A 17766-nucleotide genomic window follows, 5' to 3' on the forward strand; every position below is an offset into this window, starting at 1 on the left:
TTGTGAATCAGCCTTTTCTGACAGGAACTTCATCAAGAACCAACACAGAAGACGCCTCACTGATGCACATCTGCCAGACTCACTCAGAGCTGCACTGTCAAGTTCCCCACCAGAGGACAACACACTGGTAACCGCAGCAACGCCAGGCTCCCCCCAACGGACAAAGAAACGGACACCAGATTTGGTGTCTCCTTCAGAATTTGTTACATGTGTTTGTAAAATGTGACAATTGTTTAGGTTAAAATGTTCATGTGAAAAAATCTGCAGACCAACTGGGTTACTCTGTGTGAAGTTCAAAACGTAATCAGATTTATTTTAAAATCTGAAAGTTTATTTTTGTATTTTACGTGATTTATTATTTGTACAAACGTGGTGCAAAGTAATTCATGATTTGTTAAAAAATGTCAGTGGCTGGTAAAAATGGGACATTGTGATTTCCTAGGACTGTTGGAGAAGTGATCATTTTAAAATGGTTTTCAACATTTATTTCAATTTGAAAAACACTTGCACTAAGACAAAATATAGAAATAAAGTGTTGCATATTGACATTCATCTGTTCCCGATCTTGTTAAATCATTGTTGATATTGTCACGAATACTTGGCTCACAGTAGCCATGACATACAAATGGGGAGACCAACGATGAGGATTTTCAACCCAACATAACATTTATTAAAGAACCCAGTGGAATATAAAACAGAAAAGTCCAAATAGTCACAAAGACGGAAACTCCAAACTCCTGCGGCCGTGACGAGCTCCGGGCTCATCTGACGAACTCCACTGCAGCACACCAGAGAGGACGAGAGGGGCCTCCTCGACGCTCTCCAGACAGGTTTTATACCTGGACCCCGTCAGGCAGCCAATCCCAGCAGATGGGCCACAGGTGAGCAGGTGAACATGCTGGGTCGACTGGAAACGCTTGGCACTCCCCCTGCAGGTCAGCCAGGGAATTGCTCTTCCAGCCAGCCCCGACAACAGTGAGGCACGACAGAGCCGTCACAATATTGATTGTGAGAAATCATTAACATGATCAGTGTCTTTGCAGAGATGAATATCATTAACTATTAATAATGACATTGAGTTGAAGGTAAATTGAGCAAATTGGCTATTTCAGAAGTGTGTATCAGACTGGTGGCCCTTCACATGATTCAGTACCCAGGAAGTAGCTCTCCGTCTCAGAAAGGTTGGTGACCCCTGTGCTACAGAGTCAAGTTTGGAGGAGAAATATGCTATTGGCTTCATTTTAGCTCCACTGTTGAGCTCAGACTGAGGTCATCAAATGTTCCAGGTTTTTCACTGAGGAATTTATAATTGCACAAATGAATAATGGGAGAAGATGTAAAAAATGGTTATAGACACAGTTCTGAAATAAATGTTGACCTGCTGTTCTTTTCTGCTTGGTGATCTGTTAACCAACTGGGTTACTCTGTAGTAGCAAGACTGCACGATACTGAGTGGATAATACGTCAAGAAAATATGGCAACAAAGTGACATTCAGTATTATTGAATGGATTTGAAGTCCTGTGATTGCAACTCTAAGTTGAATTTAAACAATTTATTTAGTTATAGATGTATAACAATAACGGTGTAAATGTGTTGAGTTTAGGAACAATTTGCTGAAATATAAGTAGATATCATTTATTTTATTGAGTGGATCTCAATTATTTCTGTCCAGATATTTAATACTTTTCTTTCAATTTTGCTGAGATAACTGATGAATATAAATCAGTTTCAGCTAAATAATCAGTTAATCATCTTTCCCCAAATATTTAGTAAATCTTAATTACTTTTATTCAGATAATTAGCAAACATAAATCAATTTTCCTTTTGAAAGTGATTTGTATTTGCTTAATATTTCCTGGGTATATAACTCATCTTTTTGGCTACTATTAATAAATCCAACACATTTTAACTATTGCATTCATTAACCTGCACTTGTTTTTTTTAGTTTAAATGTAGATAATTTATTCAATACTTTTTACTAAAAGTTGCAGTTATTAAAATCTACTCAATTATATTACGTGTCACTTTGTTTCCATCATTTTTTTTAAGTAATCATTGATCACAATTTTTAGAGTGTGAAAAAGAAAATAGTAAATCAGAGGAGGTGTGGCCCCTGGTATAATTCACACATCAGGACCCTCAAGCAGAAAGTGCCAAGACTGGAAAGGAAGTGGCATTCTTGTAAAATAGACAGCTGTCATGTAGCCTGGAAAGACTGTCTGGTAGTTCACAAGAAGGCCCTCGTAAGGCTAGAGGGAACAGAACCCTCAGCTGAGGGAACAGAACCCTCAGCTGAGGGAACAGAACCCTCCAACTTTATCTTAAGTTGGCATTTTTGTCTTTGATCTCCTTTATGTCATTGATGTCTCCATTATGTCATTGATGTCTCCTTTATGTCATTGATGTCAACATTGTTCTTTCATATCAGATCAATGAAATCAAAGGATCAAACTGAACTGGCAGATCAAACACATCAGCTCTACCTCATCAGCACACGCCTGAGGAGCTCGACACTCTTGTACCACACTGGTGACCAGCAGACGCATCAATGGCACAGAGAGGAACCCAGCAGCTGAAGCAAGAATCATCCATGGAGACTTGGAGGGAAGAGGTCCAGCAGCTCAGAGAAGCCCTGGCTGAGAAGGAGGAGCAGCTCAGCAGGGTAGTGAAGAGGCGACAAATGAGAACTGTGGCCCATGTGGAGGCCCTGACCCTGCTGAACAGCACACAAGCTGCTCTGAAGGAGAGCGAGCTGAAATGTGCTTCTCTGGAGGAAACCCTCCACAGCCAGCAGCAGGAGAACGAGGAGACACACAGGAGAGAGCTGATGGAGCAGGAGGAAGGCCTGAATCAGAAGCTCCTGGTGATCCAGGAGGAATTTGAGAGGAAGCTGCAGGAAGAAAGGCAAAGATCTCATGAAGAGAAAGAGGCCATGAGGCAGCAGCTCTTTCTGGAAGAAAAAAAGTTCCAGAAAGTACTTGATGAAGAGAAACAAAAATATCATGAGAAGATCCTGCAAAAAGAAGAGTTGATGAAGCAGCAGCTGGTGGTTAAAGAAGAGAACTTTAACAGGATGCTGGCTGATGTTCATCAGCGGTGGGAGAGGACCGCTCAGACATGGGTCCAGATGAACGAAGAGCTGGAGCACAAGTTCCAGGAGAGCCAACGTTTCAGGCAACACGAGGAGGCAAAGACCAAAGAGGAGATCCAGAGGCTCTCTGAAGCGATCCTCCAACTTGAGGTGAGATGCTTTCGCCTTTGTTCCTCTTCCAGAAGATTTCAGATGATGTTCAGTGAAATCTAAAACACAATCTCTCTTTTCTGCAGCTTCAAGTATCAAAGAAGCAAAAGAAAAAAAGCTTTTGTGGATGGATCAGGAAAAAGATGAGGTTCTGGAAAAAATGAATTAAACAACAATTCCACAGCTCCTCCTCCTTCTCCTCCTCCTCCTCCTCTACATCCTGACCTCCACAGCGTCACATCCTGTCTTCAACAGTTTTATTTTACAGTATAATCATTGTTTATGTTCTATGTTTGGATTTTTGATGTAGAAACAATAAAACCCAAAGTAAACCACCAGATTGTAGATGTTGTAAATGCCAAATTTAGAAATGGCTTCATCTCATTCCTTGAGTCAGTTGGTTTCCTCCAGCAGATAAACCAACCAACTCATGGCTTCAACCACACCCTAGATCTAGTCCTGACTTATGGTGTTGAGGTAGAACATGTGTCAGTGTTCCCTCAGAACCCACTCCTGTCAGACCATTCTTTGATCACTTTCACATTTATGATTAAGGATTCTTCTATGCTCAGAGCTCAGTCTGACTATAGCAGATGTCTCTCAGATAATGCTGTAGCTAAGTTTAAGGAAGTGATCCCTGTGCTGATCCCAGGCCATCCCAACAACTGGACCATCACCAGATGTGCTGACTGTGGGAACATACAGGTTCTCCAAAGAGTCCTTAAACTCCTTCAGCCCTGTATATTTTCCTGAGGCGTCATCACTAATTCAGAAATCCAAGACCACCATGTGTCCTTTAGATCCCATCCCAACACACCTGTTGAAGGATGTTTTACCACTGATAGGCAGTTCTATCCTGGACCAGATCAATGGTTCTTTAGTGTCAGGTTATGGACCCCGGTCCTACAAGGTGGCAGTGATTAAGCCGTTGCTTAAAAAACCATCACTGGATCCTGATGTGTTAGCAAATTATAGGCCAATATCCAACCTTCCTTTGATCTGTAAAGTTCTTGGGAACTCATTTTTAAAACCCTTCTTCTGACCTACCAGGTCCTCAGAGGCCTAGCTCCATCCTACCTGGAGGAGCTAGTGACACCTTACCAGCCCAATAGACCGCTCCGCTCTCAGAATGCTGGTCTACTTGTGGTTCCCAGAGTCTCTAGGAGTAGAATGGGGGGCCGAGCATTTAGCTACCAGGCCCCCCTGCTGTGGAACCAGCTCCCTGTCCAGGCCCCCCTGCTATGGAACCAGCTCCCTGTCCAGCCCCCCCTGCTATGGAACCAGCTCCCTGTCCAGGTACGGGAGGCTGACTCCATCGCTACTTTAAGATCAGACTTAAAACCTTCCTCTTTGAAAAAGCTTATTGTTACTAATTCTGTAGTTCCAGTTACTATCATAGACAGACAAATTATCATACTTAGGGGGTCGTCTAATCATTAGGTCACATCTTAGTTATGCTCCCCCCCCCCCCCTCCTCTCCCCTCCCCCCAGCTATATTCTAATAGCCGGTTTAATTTGCACTTCTGTATCGTAGAGTAAATTAGCACTAAATTTAACATCTGCTTGAGAGCAAAAACCAATAAATTCTCTCGCTGGCCGTCGATGATTCCAGCGCGATCGACCACGAGTTGAAAACAAGACCTGAGGAACTGCCTTTAATGGAAAAAAAATATATAGCAGCATTTTATTTTCAAAAAGTAAAATCCAAACTTGACATTTGGTGAAAGGAGACAAACTGGGAATAAAATAAGAGTTAAATACAATCAACATTTTAGCTTCTGAAGCTTGACTGATTCATGTGTCCATTTACGTAGCCAAGCTACTGGTCCCTAAACGCACCGTCACTCATGTCCAATCCGTTAAAAAGTGTAGGATCAAAAACAACATTTCCACACACACACGCACGCACACACACACACACAGACAATGCAAAGCCCACTTTATAGCAGCAATTAGAGCCAAACAGACCCTAGGAATGGTTTTGGGCAAATTAGGCTACGGATGCACCCCGGGCTTCATATAACGTCCGTTCAGTTTGGCCTCTGCATAGAAAAAACTAAAACTGACCGCCGTTATATGAAAGGATGGTTGTGACCCATGTTTAAAAGAACCGTGAGGCGTCCCATCACAAACTGTCCCTTCCTGTCAGGACAGGCATCATTTCTTTGTTTCCGTCCCTAAAACAGCCACCGTGTGCAGGAACACCAGTTTAAAACAATAATAATAATCATTTCATTTTACGTGACTCCGCCCCTGAAATGAGCCCTCCGGGCTCCTCTCCGGGTCGAGCTCGTCAGGCTTCATCCGTCCGCGCCGCGTCCCCCTGAGACTGTTGCGGGGACGCCGGACACATCCGCGGTCGGATCTTTAACGCGTCCGCCCGGACCGGCTCGTCAGTCTTTTCGCTGCTGAGCGGCGGCGTGAGGATGCCTGAAGGGACGGGGTGGTTGCCGTGCTGCTCCAAGTCCACGTCCTGGTAAGAGTAGGCCTTGTCCTGCAACGAGACAGACTCTGCTCAGAGGGAGCCGGAGCGTCTTCTCTGGAGCAACGTTCCGGACCAAGACGCCCTTTTAAAGGGACACTTTTGTTGGATATTTGGCTCATTTCACTCAAAAGTGAGAAAAGGCTTGAATGTTTCCATCTTGGGTTTGAGCTTCAGAGCTTTTGTGGGGACCGGAGGTTAGTGGACCACGATGCTGCGCAACAAACTGTTCATTAGCCTGAAGGTCATTGAGAAAAGTCTCCTTCAGTTAGCTTAAAGGTCTAAATGTGTTCAAAACTGATGTGCCGTGTTTTCTGGACTATAGGCCGCTCCGGAGTTTAAGTCGCAGGAGCCAAAAAAAGCATAATAAAGAAGAAAAATAGATATATAAGTCGCACTGGACTATAAGTCGCATTTTGGGGGAAAATTCTTCGCTTCTTCTGCGTCGCTAAAGGAACTCGTTCCTCAGGTACACATGCATAGAGCGCCCTCTTGTGGTTGTCAGTGTGAAAATAACGAATGTATTTATTTAAGTCGCCCCCCCTGACAAACTATGAAAAAAAGTGCGACTTATAGTCTGGAAAATAGGGTAAATACTTCTATGTGCTCTGTGCATGAAGTTCTGCTGAAGAACCGAGCTCACCAGCCAGGCCATGTAGGAAGCGTGGGTCTGGATGTTGTGCACGTCATCTTCAGGGATTCCCGGGAAGCTTTTCAAGGAGGCGCCGCCGACCTCCCGTAGCGCCATGGCAAAAGGAACCATCCACCTCACGCACTCCTCCAGCTCCGCCCGCTTCAGCGCTGCAGACAGACGAGAGCGGACGGGTCAGACAGGAAACGGCGCCGCCCTTCAGCGCACCGCGTTACCGTTCCTACCAGAGACGGCTTCCACCAGCTCCAGGGACGAGAAGTGGAACAAGGCCGAAGCCGCGAGGACGCCGTTGGAAAACTCCAGGCAGCGCACGTCCAGCAGGCACAAGTCCAGCAGCTGGCGAGAGACAGGAGACGGCTCAAACCTAACGCGCGCTAACACCTCTGCAGCACCTGCAGGCCCAGATTCTTGGCTTCCTCCAGTATGTTCGCCAAGCTTTGCTAACAAGAAGCAGTTCTGGGTTTGGACCTTCAGCGCTCAGACCCAGGTCACCTCAATCAGAGGGACCAGAGGGTCCTCACATGGTCAAAGGCTGAACGCCATCCAGGAGGCAGACGGAACAATTTAGCCAAACATGCGTCACTGAAAGAGAGGGCACCTGTGCGATCTGCGTGAAGGTCTCCTGGGGGTATCTGGGCAGAAGCAGCTCGTCCGTCTCCTTCAGATAGGCCACCTGCATGTAAACGTTGAGCCAGGAGACGGGAGTCTGAGGACTCAGGCTCCATTTCAGCTCCTGCAACAGCAGAAGGGATCGTGAGTGTGTGGAATGGTTCTGCTCCATTCAGAGGTTCTAACGTGAACCAATCAAAGGATGAGGCTTTCGGATAAGGAGCTCTGTAGGGAAGCAACAAATATCCAGTTCCTGGAGGAGCGTCTCTACGCACCATCATGATGATGATCTCCATGCTGAGGATTTCATCCTCTGTACAAGCTTCATCTGTAACGTAGGCAAACTGGTGGACCTTTGGTGGATACATCTCCTAAAGGAGGTGAACAGAACCATGAAGAACCGCCCGCACCAGACTCGGAGGCAGAGCCCTCAAAGGGGGCCCGGCAGCATCAGAGCTCCTTACCTCCACTTTGGCAGCGATGAAGAGGCAGGTGATGCCGATGAGCTGCAACGTTGACTTGAAGACGTTCCTCTGGGTGGCCATGAAGCGATCAAAGTAGTCCTGGGCCAGGTGGTAGGTCTCCCTGTGCAGCTTGTACACTTCGCTCACCTACCACGGCAGCACAACAACCCTCTCAGCTACCAGCTAGCTTCAGCCTGAGCCCCTCCCAACCACCTTCTGGGTCCAGACTTTCACATATTGAACACATTTGTCTCCTCAAACATGTGTCTGGAGATCATGAGCCGGACCACAGACCTCCATCAGCCAGTCCAGGAGGATCGCCCTCATCTTGGGCTGCAGATGAGGGTGTTTCTCCATCATGTGGACATCTCTGGTGTAGGCCTTATCTTTCTCCAACATGTTGCTCCACACCACATCTTTGCTGGCCCAACTGGTCAGAGAAGCACAAGAGAACAACGGTGACATCCTGAATAAGGTGAAGGCCTTAAAAACACAGAAGGTGGAGAACAAAAACCAGACGGCAACACCAGTCGGACCCAGACGTGTTTGGGCAGGACGGATCCTACACGACTCAACCTATTTTCATGTCTAAGAGGACATAATAAGGACAATAAAGAAAAACACAGGTGCTCCCGGGGGGGTTGGACCTGGTGTCCTGATGACAGGATCACCTCCATCAGGATCTTCTCCCCCCCCCGGTGCATGAGCGCGGCCCAGCTCCGTTTAAACCTTCTTTGAGATGCTAACAGAGCCGTTATTATATGAATGAGCTGCTGAATGTAGCATAGTTCTCCACTTTTACCTGATAATGTTTAGCCTATTTATCTTTACATTTGAAGACGCAGCCGTTAGCAGCAGCGCTGGGACGACGGACGTGACGGACGTGTTGGAACAGAAACGACCATTTCAGGGAGAAATGGTGGCAGCAACAACAACAATAATAATAACAATAATGATCATTTCAGCACACCACACATCACTCACCCCAGGGCGGGCAGCGGGGCACAGCGCACGGGCGTTGTAAATATGCTGCTAAAGTTATAGTGGGGAAATCCTGCGTTCAGAGCAACCGGTTGGTCTTCTTCGTGATCCGGTGTGGGGATCCACCTGTGAGGACTTGCATACCCAGGATCAGGATTCCAGCCCAGCTTCATAGAACAGAGAAATGACATGAAACGAGCGTCCACGGAGACGTGCGCAGGTCAGTGGGTGGACGGCGAGCATGAACCCAGGTTACCTCGCAGTCGCGCTGCTTCTTCTTCGTCATCTCTGCCACCTCGTCATCGTCCAAGTCTTGCAAATACTGAAAATTAAGGATGGAGTGAACAAAAGCACAGAGCAAATGAATAATTCCAGCAGCCATTAAACCATTAATGATCCAGGCTTTGCGTCAAGAAGAATTCTAGAATTATACACACACACATACACAGATTAAATAGGCCGGGCGTTTTTATTCACTAAGCTTTCTTGGGCTGGAGAAAGTCCTCATCAGCATGCAGCTGAAATATGAAAAAGAGCATTTGCATGTTGGTCCTGGAGCCTTTGAGGCGACTCACAATAGCAACATCTGCCTTCCTCTTCCTCGGTCGCTCTTTGGGCGCTTCGGCAGCAACAGTCTGGGCTTGTGTCTCTTCTCTGCACCGAGAGAGCATCAAAAACACACCTATTAGTCTCCCCAAACAGCGGAAGATGGCAGCAAGCTCCGGAGAACATGCTAATAGTGTGAACTTGTAGCTCCAGAGAGGCGGCAGGCTAACTGGGGCAGGCTAAAGCCGCCGCAAGTTTCCCCTTTAAAGTCAGGAAACACGCAGCAAACTCACCGCTGTTCCCGCATTCTAGTCGGTGGGACGTGCGTGTGTCCGCAGCAAACCTGTGGACGAGATGAAGATTGTTGCATTTTGCTTTCTGAACAAGTCCCAACCCCCACACCCAAGTCCCTCCTGACAAAGCCCAACTCGGCTTAGCGCGGCCAAACGCGCACGGCGAGCGAGCTTAAAGTCCCGCAAAAGTGACAATTGGTGAAAATCTGCCTTCGATACTGCTCAAGGGCCAAGAGCAGAGGCCACCTTAGCCGGGCCGTGACGCTAGTTGGATCCTTTCGGAGGGGAAGGGGGTTATTTTTCTGCCTCCAACTTTGGAAGAGTGACTCGCCACATAATGGCCGAACCGAGGGCACAGCGCGGACGCCCGGAGCCTCGAACCCCGGAGAAAGCACCGACACGCCGCTAACAAGGGCGCCCTGGCTTCCGTCCCCCCCTCGGAGACCTTTGATGCACCCAATTTCCAACTTAGACCGCTTTCGACATTTCATTTAGTTGCAAAAGCCGAAGCTATCCGCGCGTCGCCGCCTGCCAGTAATTTAACCCATCCGCGTACCTCAAGATCGGCTCCTTGAAGTTCACTCTGATTCCAGTTTTTAAAGAACGGCGGGATGTGCGTGGAATCGGGCGCCTTTTCTTCGGGGTTGTGTGAGCGTGTGTGTCCAGGCCGGGCTAGTTCCTCTGAGCTGGCGCCTTGTAGGAAACAGATGACTGGAAGCATCAACGCGGGGGAGGAGCCGCCTCCAACTTGGCGCTAAACCTCCGGCTTCGCCGCCGCTTTGGCCGCTTAAATGTCCCCGGACCGTCGACGCCTCACACCTGCGCCACCGGAAAGACGACGGCGTTCGATACGAGCCGCGAATTCGACGCCAAAGAAAAGAAATAATTACGTTTAACACGAGGAGGCGTGGCCGCGGCCGGTGACAGCTGCAGGGGCGGGGCGTCCCAACCGGAAATGCTCGGGTACCGCGTGGCTAGTCCGTCAGATGTAAACAAAGCCGTACCGCTTCAGATCAAAGCTGAAATAAAGCAAAATGCCGCGATTACGCCCGCGGGTCGTGCAGTCTATGCGCGCGTGGTGCTCAGCGCGCGGTTGTGGCGCGTTGTCACCGTCGCCGCATCGACTAATTAGCCGCCAAATAAAGTCAAAGTGTTAGCTTGCCGCTCGTTTCCCTCATGGCTGCCATTTCTTCCCGCGATTATTCTTCCAATGTTCTGCGACGCTTCGGGATCGGAACCCGACGGCCCAGTTGGACGCGAACACGTGCGGCTCCTGGGCTCAGGTGCAGGGGACACGAACCCCGGTGCCGTCCTGGCACCTTGTTGTTTGCTCTGTGTTGTGATTTAGAGAACGCGACCTTTGCACAGACACGTGTTCACCCGGGAAAAATGGCCAACGTGAAGTTTATGGAATTATTTGGGCGTTTAAAATCCGTGGTTATCGGGATGATACACGTCAAAGCACTGCCAGGTAATCTAGATATACTAACCTGTGGAAGTGCTGGTTGAATTGGTTAAGATCATTTTACTAGCAAGCTACTGGATTAGTTTTTTCTAGAAAGCTAGTTAGATGTGATATTTGATAGCGATATTTGCACGATACTAATTTAGTTAGTTACAGACACGTGTTGTCCATTAGAGTGCTACATTCCTGGGATTTTAACCTTCCAACCTCTTGCTGTATATTTTGGACAGAACAAACAGTCGGAGGCCAAACTTGACAAAAACATTTGATTGGATATTTGATAGAAAAGTTGAACCTTCTGTATTGAACGTTATTAAAAATGTGGAGTGTCATGTGTTGGACTCGGCTCAGTAACATTTGACTGTAAGAGACCCTGGAATTACATTTAAATATGCTACCTGAGTAATGTATGTGAGCAATATGACACCATATATTTCTGTGCTTTTTTAAAACAAAAACAAAAAACACACTTGTAGAATAAATACATGACTAAACCGAAACAATGTTCTGTTAATTATACTGCACATTAAAGTTCCACTTGAACTCAAATAAGTAGTCCTCCATCTAAAACACTGTTGCTCCATTAAAGGAAGTTTTGCTCCATTAAAGGAACTCCGCTGGGCTGCATGACAATGTCCCAGATTGTGGATGAGGCCTGCAGGGAGGCAACCATCTACCGGGATTCTGGGATTGTGAGTATTTCCGAGGCACATTGGAACGTTTTTCCCTTCAACCAACCGTCCAAGTGTTGCTCCGCGACCTCTTTCAGGATGCCATCATGGTGGAGAACATGCATGATGTCCCCTATTCTCTGTCCTTGGGCCCTGAGGTGGTGGCGTGCATGACGGCTGTGTGTAGTGGTGTGAGGAGTGTGTGTCCCTCTCTGCCCCTCGGAGTCCAAATACTGTCCTCTGCTAACCAGCAGGCGCTGGCTGTCGCTCTCGCTTCAGGTTCACTCTTGGAAGTGTCTAGAGATGCTTTTACACCTTTAAAGAGACTCTTTCAGACAATGTTTGGATGGTCGCAGGTCTGGATTTCATCAGGGCCGAGGGTTTCGTCTTCTCTCATGTGGCAGACGAGGGTCTCCTGGACGCCTGCGCTGGGGATTTACTGAGATATCGCAAAAACATCGGAGCGGATCGTGTGCTGATCTTCACCGATATCAAAAAGAAGCACAGGTAAGGGGCCGGAACCCACCTGAGCACCAGCCGTGATATCGCAGGATGTTCGTGACGTGATTGGGAGGATTTCACACGCGCCGGACCTCCAGGTGTCCCCCGCTCACGGGAGATTCCTCCAGCATGTGTTTCACGTGCGTTATATGTGTGCGTTCTCACAGCTCTCATGCTCTGACATCAGACGTGAGCATCGAGGAGACGGCACGCGCAGCCGAGTTCTTCCTCTCTGATGGGGTCATCATCACAGGAGCAGCGACTGGAGAGCAGGCTAACCCCGAGGAGCTCAGAGGTACGGCGCACGTCGCGCATGTCGCGCTTTTATCCTGTAGCCTCACGCTTCACGCCACTGCTAGCGTCTCCCTTTATAATATATTCTTAGAGTTATAAATATTTTTGTTTTTAATACAGTAAATGTGCTGTTACATTAAAATACAGGTTCATTATTCTAATTTAACAAACAAAACTTCCATTCAATTCTTCTTCCAGAGTTGCCACTTTTAAGCTTGTTTTTGTGTCACAGCTGGGGTTGAATTTAATGCATTACTCTATTGCGCCGCTAGAGGGAACCACCGAATGTTATATTTGTGTGTGCTGTATTTTGTAGATAGAAATGATAAGTAATATTTGATTACAATCATTTTCATAAAGTGTTCAGATGCAATTTTACAAGGGAGACAAACACACAGAACAGGTTACTGAAACATACAAGGATAAAAATAATCCTGAGCTTAAGTTAAAGCCTTTATCTGGGAATGGGAAGAAAATGGTGGATGTGCAATTCTGTTCTCCTGTACTGACCCAAGACACCTCCGACTACTACAAGAGTTACAGACTTACAGCAGACTCTTACAGTCTCCAGTCAGGTTCACATGAAGACTAAGGTTAGATAACAGAATGGCTGCTGGTTGATAGTTCCAATCAAACCCTTCAATCAACCTTGGTCCAAGCTCAGACCACAGGGAGAACCCTAACACTACCCCGACCCCTACCCTTAAGCCTAACTGTAACCCTAACCCTATCCCTAACCATGCCCCTAACCCCAACTCTAACCGTACCCCTAACTGTAACCCTAACCTTAACCATGCCCCTTACCCTACCCCTAACCCCAACCCTAACCGTACCCCTACCCTTAACTCTAACTGTAACCCTAACCCTAACCATGCCCCTAACCGTACCCCTAACTGTAACCCTAACCTTAACCATGCCCCTAACCCCAACCCTAACCGTACCCCTACCCCTAACCGGCCTAACCCTTAAACCCTAACCCCAACCCTAACCGTACCCCTGCCCTTAACCCTAACTGTAACCCTAACCCTACCCCTAACCATGCCCCTAACCATACCCCTACTCCTGACCGGCCTAACCCTTAAACCCTAACCCCAACCCTAACTGTATCCCTACCCTTAACCCTAACTGTAACCCTAACCCTAACCATACTCCTACCCCTAACCTCAACCCTAACGCTACCCCTACCCCTAACCGGCCTAACCCTTAAACCCTAACCATATCCCTACCCTTAACCCTAACTGTAACCCTAACCATGCCCCACCCCTACTCCTACCGCTAACCTCAACCCTAACGCTACCCCTACCCCTAACCAGCCTAACCCTTAACCCCTAACCATAACTCTAATTAGCCTAACCCTTAACAAACCCATCCAACCCCTAACTAACTATAATAAAATATAGTAAAATGTCATTTTCAAATGTGCAGTCTGAAAAGCTGCTGGCTTCTTAGAAAGTCGGCTATAGAGAGAGAGGATTTGGGCTTAAAAACCTGTATTTGAACCCTGGTGGTCCAGTGGATTTCTGTAGATCTGTAGAAGGTCAGCGGGTCTGAGGGACTCGAACCTCTCTCCTATCAGCCTCTGCTTCTATTTCAGGCAGATTCCCTGATGCAACATCCTGCTGTGTAAACATTTAACAGGCGTTGGATTAATGCAAGATGGTGGCTGACTGCACTTCCTGCACTTTGACCCAGCTTCAGCTACATGCTTTATGTTATTAATAACTGTTACTTATGTTATTAATAACTGTTACTTATGGTATTAGTAACTGTTACTTATGGTATTAATAACTGTTACTTATGGTATTAATAACTGTTATTTGTTATTATTAACTGTTACTTACAGTATTATTAACTGTTACTTACAGTATTATTAACTTACTTATGGTATTAATAACTGTTACTTATGGTATTAATAACTGTTACTTACTGTATTAATAACTGTTACTTATGGTATTAACTGTTACTTATGGTATTAATAACTGTTATTTGTTATTATTAACTGTTACTTACAGTATTATTAACTGTTACTTACAGTATTATTAACTGTTACTTATGGTATTAATAACTGTTACTTACTGTATTAATAACTGTTACTTATGGTATTAATAACAGTTATTTATGGTATTAATAACTGTTACTTATGGTATTAATAACTGTTACGTATGTTATTAATAATTGTTATTTATGGTATTAATAATTGTTACTTATGTTATTAATAATTGTTACTTATGTTATTAATAACTGTTACTTATGGTATTAATAACTGTTACTTATGGTATTAATAACTGTTACTTATGTTACTAATTATTACTGGTGCTGGTTCTAATATGGAGATGTCCAGTTCTATTGTCCTGGTATAGGTCAAATTAAATGTTAAATTATTCTAGTTTAACGATCCAGCCTGGCTCCCTTTAGCCTTACTTTAACCTCTTTTTCCTTTCCAGCCGTTTCCCAGTCCGTGAGAATCCCGGTTCTGATTGGTTCTGGGGTGACCCACGACAACCTGGAACGCTACGTTGATGCAAATGGGATGATCATCGGTTCCCATTTCAAAGAAGGAGGCCACTGGGCCAACGCAGTCGCCCCCCAGCGAGTGAAGAGGTTGATGGAAAAGAGAAACAGCCTCCAACATCTGTAACCAGCCGCTTATTACACTGCTTATTACACCGCTTATTACACCTCAGTAAAACTCTTAAACCAGCCGCTTTTGTGAAAAGTTGTATTTTTGTACATTTTGTGAATACACACACCTAAATAAAAACAAGTCAGATGAAGACGACATCTGGATACATCTGAATAACCGCTGGTAATAAACATGTTATAAACATCAGCACACAAAAGATGAACAGTAGTTTAGCAAATCTTTGTTCAACTTTGGTTAAAAACAGAAATGATTCACTGGGAAAACTAAAGACTACGTTCACATCAAGCAGACTAATAAGAACAAACAGAATAGAGCTGAAGACGTCCCACTGGGACAGTGTCCACCAGTAGGACATCACAGTAATTACCGTTGGATTTCCTTCTTCCATGTGGAGAACTACAGGAGGTCAAAGCATGCAGACGGGTCCAGATCACAGGTCCAGATCACAGGTCCAGATCACAGGTCCTGTCCAGAGCTGCGGCAGGTTGAGGCTGTCAGAGCTTCACGAGGACATCGTGTTGGTGGGGACCCAACAGGAGGCAGTGCAGAGGACACTGGAGGACGCTGCTGTGGTGGACAAGTCTTTGATGGGGAGGAGCTCAGCAGCGCTGTGGGGAACCTGGAGACTGAGCAACAGGATCTAAAATTAGAGTTACTCCACTCTCTAGATACACCGGTGACATCAGAGGGTTCAGGAGGAGCAATGATCTACTGCTGGTACCAAACAGGTCCAATGATCTACTGCTGGTACCAAACAGGTCCAGTTATCTACTGCTGGTACCAAACAGGTCCAATGATCTACTGCTGGTACCAAACAGGTCCAGTGATCTACTGCTGGTACCAAACAGGTCCAATGATCTACCAATGATCTAGGAGGAGGAGGAGCTGTGGTGGAGGAAGAGCTGTAGAGGAGGAGAAGCTGTGGAGGAGGGGCTGTGGAGGAGCTGTGGTGGAGGAGAAGCTGTAGAGGAGGAGGAGCTGTGGAGGAGGGGCTGTGGAGGAGCTGTGGTGGAGGAGAAGCTGTAGAGGAGGAGGAGCTGTGGAGGAGGGGCTGTGGAGGAGCTGTGGTGGAGGAAGAGCTGTAGAGGAGGAGAAGCTGTGGAGGAGGGGCTGTGGAGGAGCTGTGGTGGAGGAGAAGCTGTAGAGGAGGAGAAGCTGTGGAGGAGGGGCTGTGGAGGAGCTGTGGTGGAGGAAGAGCTGTAGAGGAGGAGAAGCTGTGGAGGAGGGGCTGTGGAGGAGCTGTGGTGGAGGAGAAGCTGTAGAGGAGGAGGAGCTGTGGTGGAGGAGGGGCTGTGGAGGAGCTGTGGAGGAGGAGGAGCTGTGGTGGAGGAGGGGCTGTGGAGGAGCTGTGGAGGAGGAGGAGCTGTGGAGGAGGAGAAGCTGTGGAGGAGCTGTGGTGGAGGAGAAGCTGTGGAGGAGGAGGAGGAGCTGTGGAGGAGGAGCTGTGGCGGAGGAGAAGCTGTGGAGGAGGAGCTGTGGAGGAGGAGCTGTGGAGGAGGAGCTAGCAGCTACCTGCTGCCATCACCTGCTCAGTAGTTGTACAGACGCTGGCAGGGCTGCTTGGAGTGGCCGTAGCACCGGTCTGCCCAGGGGAGCCGGGCCTTGGCCAGGTTCTGCCTGTGGAGGGCCCTGCGGCCCAGCTTCTTGCGCTCCGTCTGGCTCCGGGCCCTCTGAAGAGTCAGCAGGTGGACGTTGCACCGTGGAGGAACCCCCCAGACCCCCCATGTGAGCTGTGGTGGAGCCCTGGAGGAGGAGATGTTTAAACAGAACCGTTACATATACGAGGAGAGCAACACTCAAGGATGAAGGTACCACACAGTCCTCCCACATTTACTGAACCCACCCAGAACCTTGTGGCCTGGTCACATGACCACTGAACTGGTTAAATGAGCCGGGATCACTGTGACCCCCGATGTCGAATGGTTTTTACCCTTAAACCGAACTAACCTGCAGATGTCTTCATCAGGGCCCAGCGGTTCCTCCTCCTCCTCCTCCTCCTCCTCATCCAGGGCACATCTCTGGTAGACGGACCTGCTGGGGGGCTCCAGCGGAGCAGCGTCAGGATCGCCGATGGGTCCGTTCTCTGTTTCAACAGACAGACGAACCGGGTCACACTGGGTCACCGCTCAGCAGCAGCACCAAGGGGACTGAGTAGGTTGTTCTCCATTAATAACACGTGTAATTATTCTTGTTGTGTAACTGGGTTTTGTGTTAGAACAACAGAACTGAAGGACAGTAAAGTGACCCGTCACCTGCCAGGTCAACGATGATCCAGCCTCCCTCCTCCTGCTCCCTCAGCTGCTCTGAAGGATCTTCTGCACCCTCTTCATCGCTGCCCACGTTCCCCATCAGATGAGAGAGAAGTCTTCCGATCATCTCTGGGCTTTTGGAGCTTCTGTGGAAGGTGAAGCCGGTCAGCTGCTTCAGACTGGTACCAGAATAAAGACGACTGACGGGTCCGAACGTCTTCCAGCTGCCCCTCACTGCTGGCCAGGAGCTACAGCGCCCTCCGGAGGCTGCTGTCAGCAATGAGGGCCGGTCTGGACCTGAGGTCTGGACCTGAGGTCTGGACCTGTGTCCTGGACCTGAGTCCTGGACCTGAGGTCCGGACCTGTGTCCTGGACCTGAGATCTGGACCTGTGTCCTGGACCTGAGTCCTGGACCTGAGGTCTGGACCTGTGTCCTGGACCTGAGTCCTGGACCTGAGGTCTGGACCTGTGTCCTGGACCTGAGATCTGTCATCGCTCAGAAACCCGAGCAGCTTCAGGGTGACGCGCCTGAGCCAGTAATGATAGTTACTATAGTTACATAGTAACGACGGCGTTACTCTAGTTCACAACAGTGTTGCGGTTAGAGCCGTACATGCAACATTCTGCTCAGAAAAGGAATAAATAAAAGCGATAACTGGGTCTAATAAACCCG

The 17766-nt window shown here is 47.6% G+C and overlaps 2 protein-coding genes across 3 annotated transcripts; one reads left to right on the plus strand and one right to left on the minus strand.

The window, feature by feature from the left end:
- Positions 1-4882: 4882 nt before the first annotated feature.
- LOC101065632 (G1/S-specific cyclin-E1-like) lies at positions 4883-10539 on the minus strand. 2 transcript variants are annotated; one of them, XM_029832268.1, is made up of 12 exons: positions 10432-10539; positions 9270-9319; positions 9006-9084; positions 8687-8752; positions 8434-8597; positions 7744-7879; positions 7450-7596; positions 7261-7356; positions 6975-7109; positions 6601-6712; positions 6368-6525; positions 4883-5736 (listed from the first exon to the last, which is right to left on the minus strand). In XM_029832268.1, the coding sequence occupies exons 2-12, from the start codon at positions 9281-9283 to the stop codon at positions 5536-5538; spliced, it is 1308 nt and encodes a 435-aa protein (XP_029688128.1). In that variant the 5' UTR covers positions 9284-9319; positions 10432-10539; the 3' UTR covers positions 4883-5535. The 2 variants fall into 2 exon arrangements, with proteins under 2 accessions (XP_029688128.1, XP_029688127.1); XM_029832267.1 differs by lacking the exon at positions 10432-10539 and adding an exon at positions 9826-10131.
- On the plus strand, positions 10336-14902 carry LOC105419757 (uncharacterized protein F13E9.13, mitochondrial-like). Its single transcript, XM_029832269.1, has 6 exons — positions 10336-10740; positions 11344-11426; positions 11504-11684; positions 11762-11912; positions 12074-12201; positions 14645-14902. The coding sequence occupies exons 1-6, from the start codon at positions 10446-10448 to the stop codon at positions 14836-14838; spliced, it is 1032 nt and encodes a 343-aa protein (XP_029688129.1). The 5' UTR covers positions 10336-10445; the 3' UTR covers positions 14839-14902.
- Positions 14903-17766: the final 2864 nt, after the last annotated feature.

This window comes from Takifugu rubripes, unplaced genomic scaffold (assembly GCF_901000725.2).
Source record: "Takifugu rubripes unplaced genomic scaffold, fTakRub1.2, whole genome shotgun sequence".
NCBI lineage: Eukaryota > Metazoa > Chordata > Actinopteri > Tetraodontiformes > Tetraodontidae > Takifugu > Takifugu rubripes.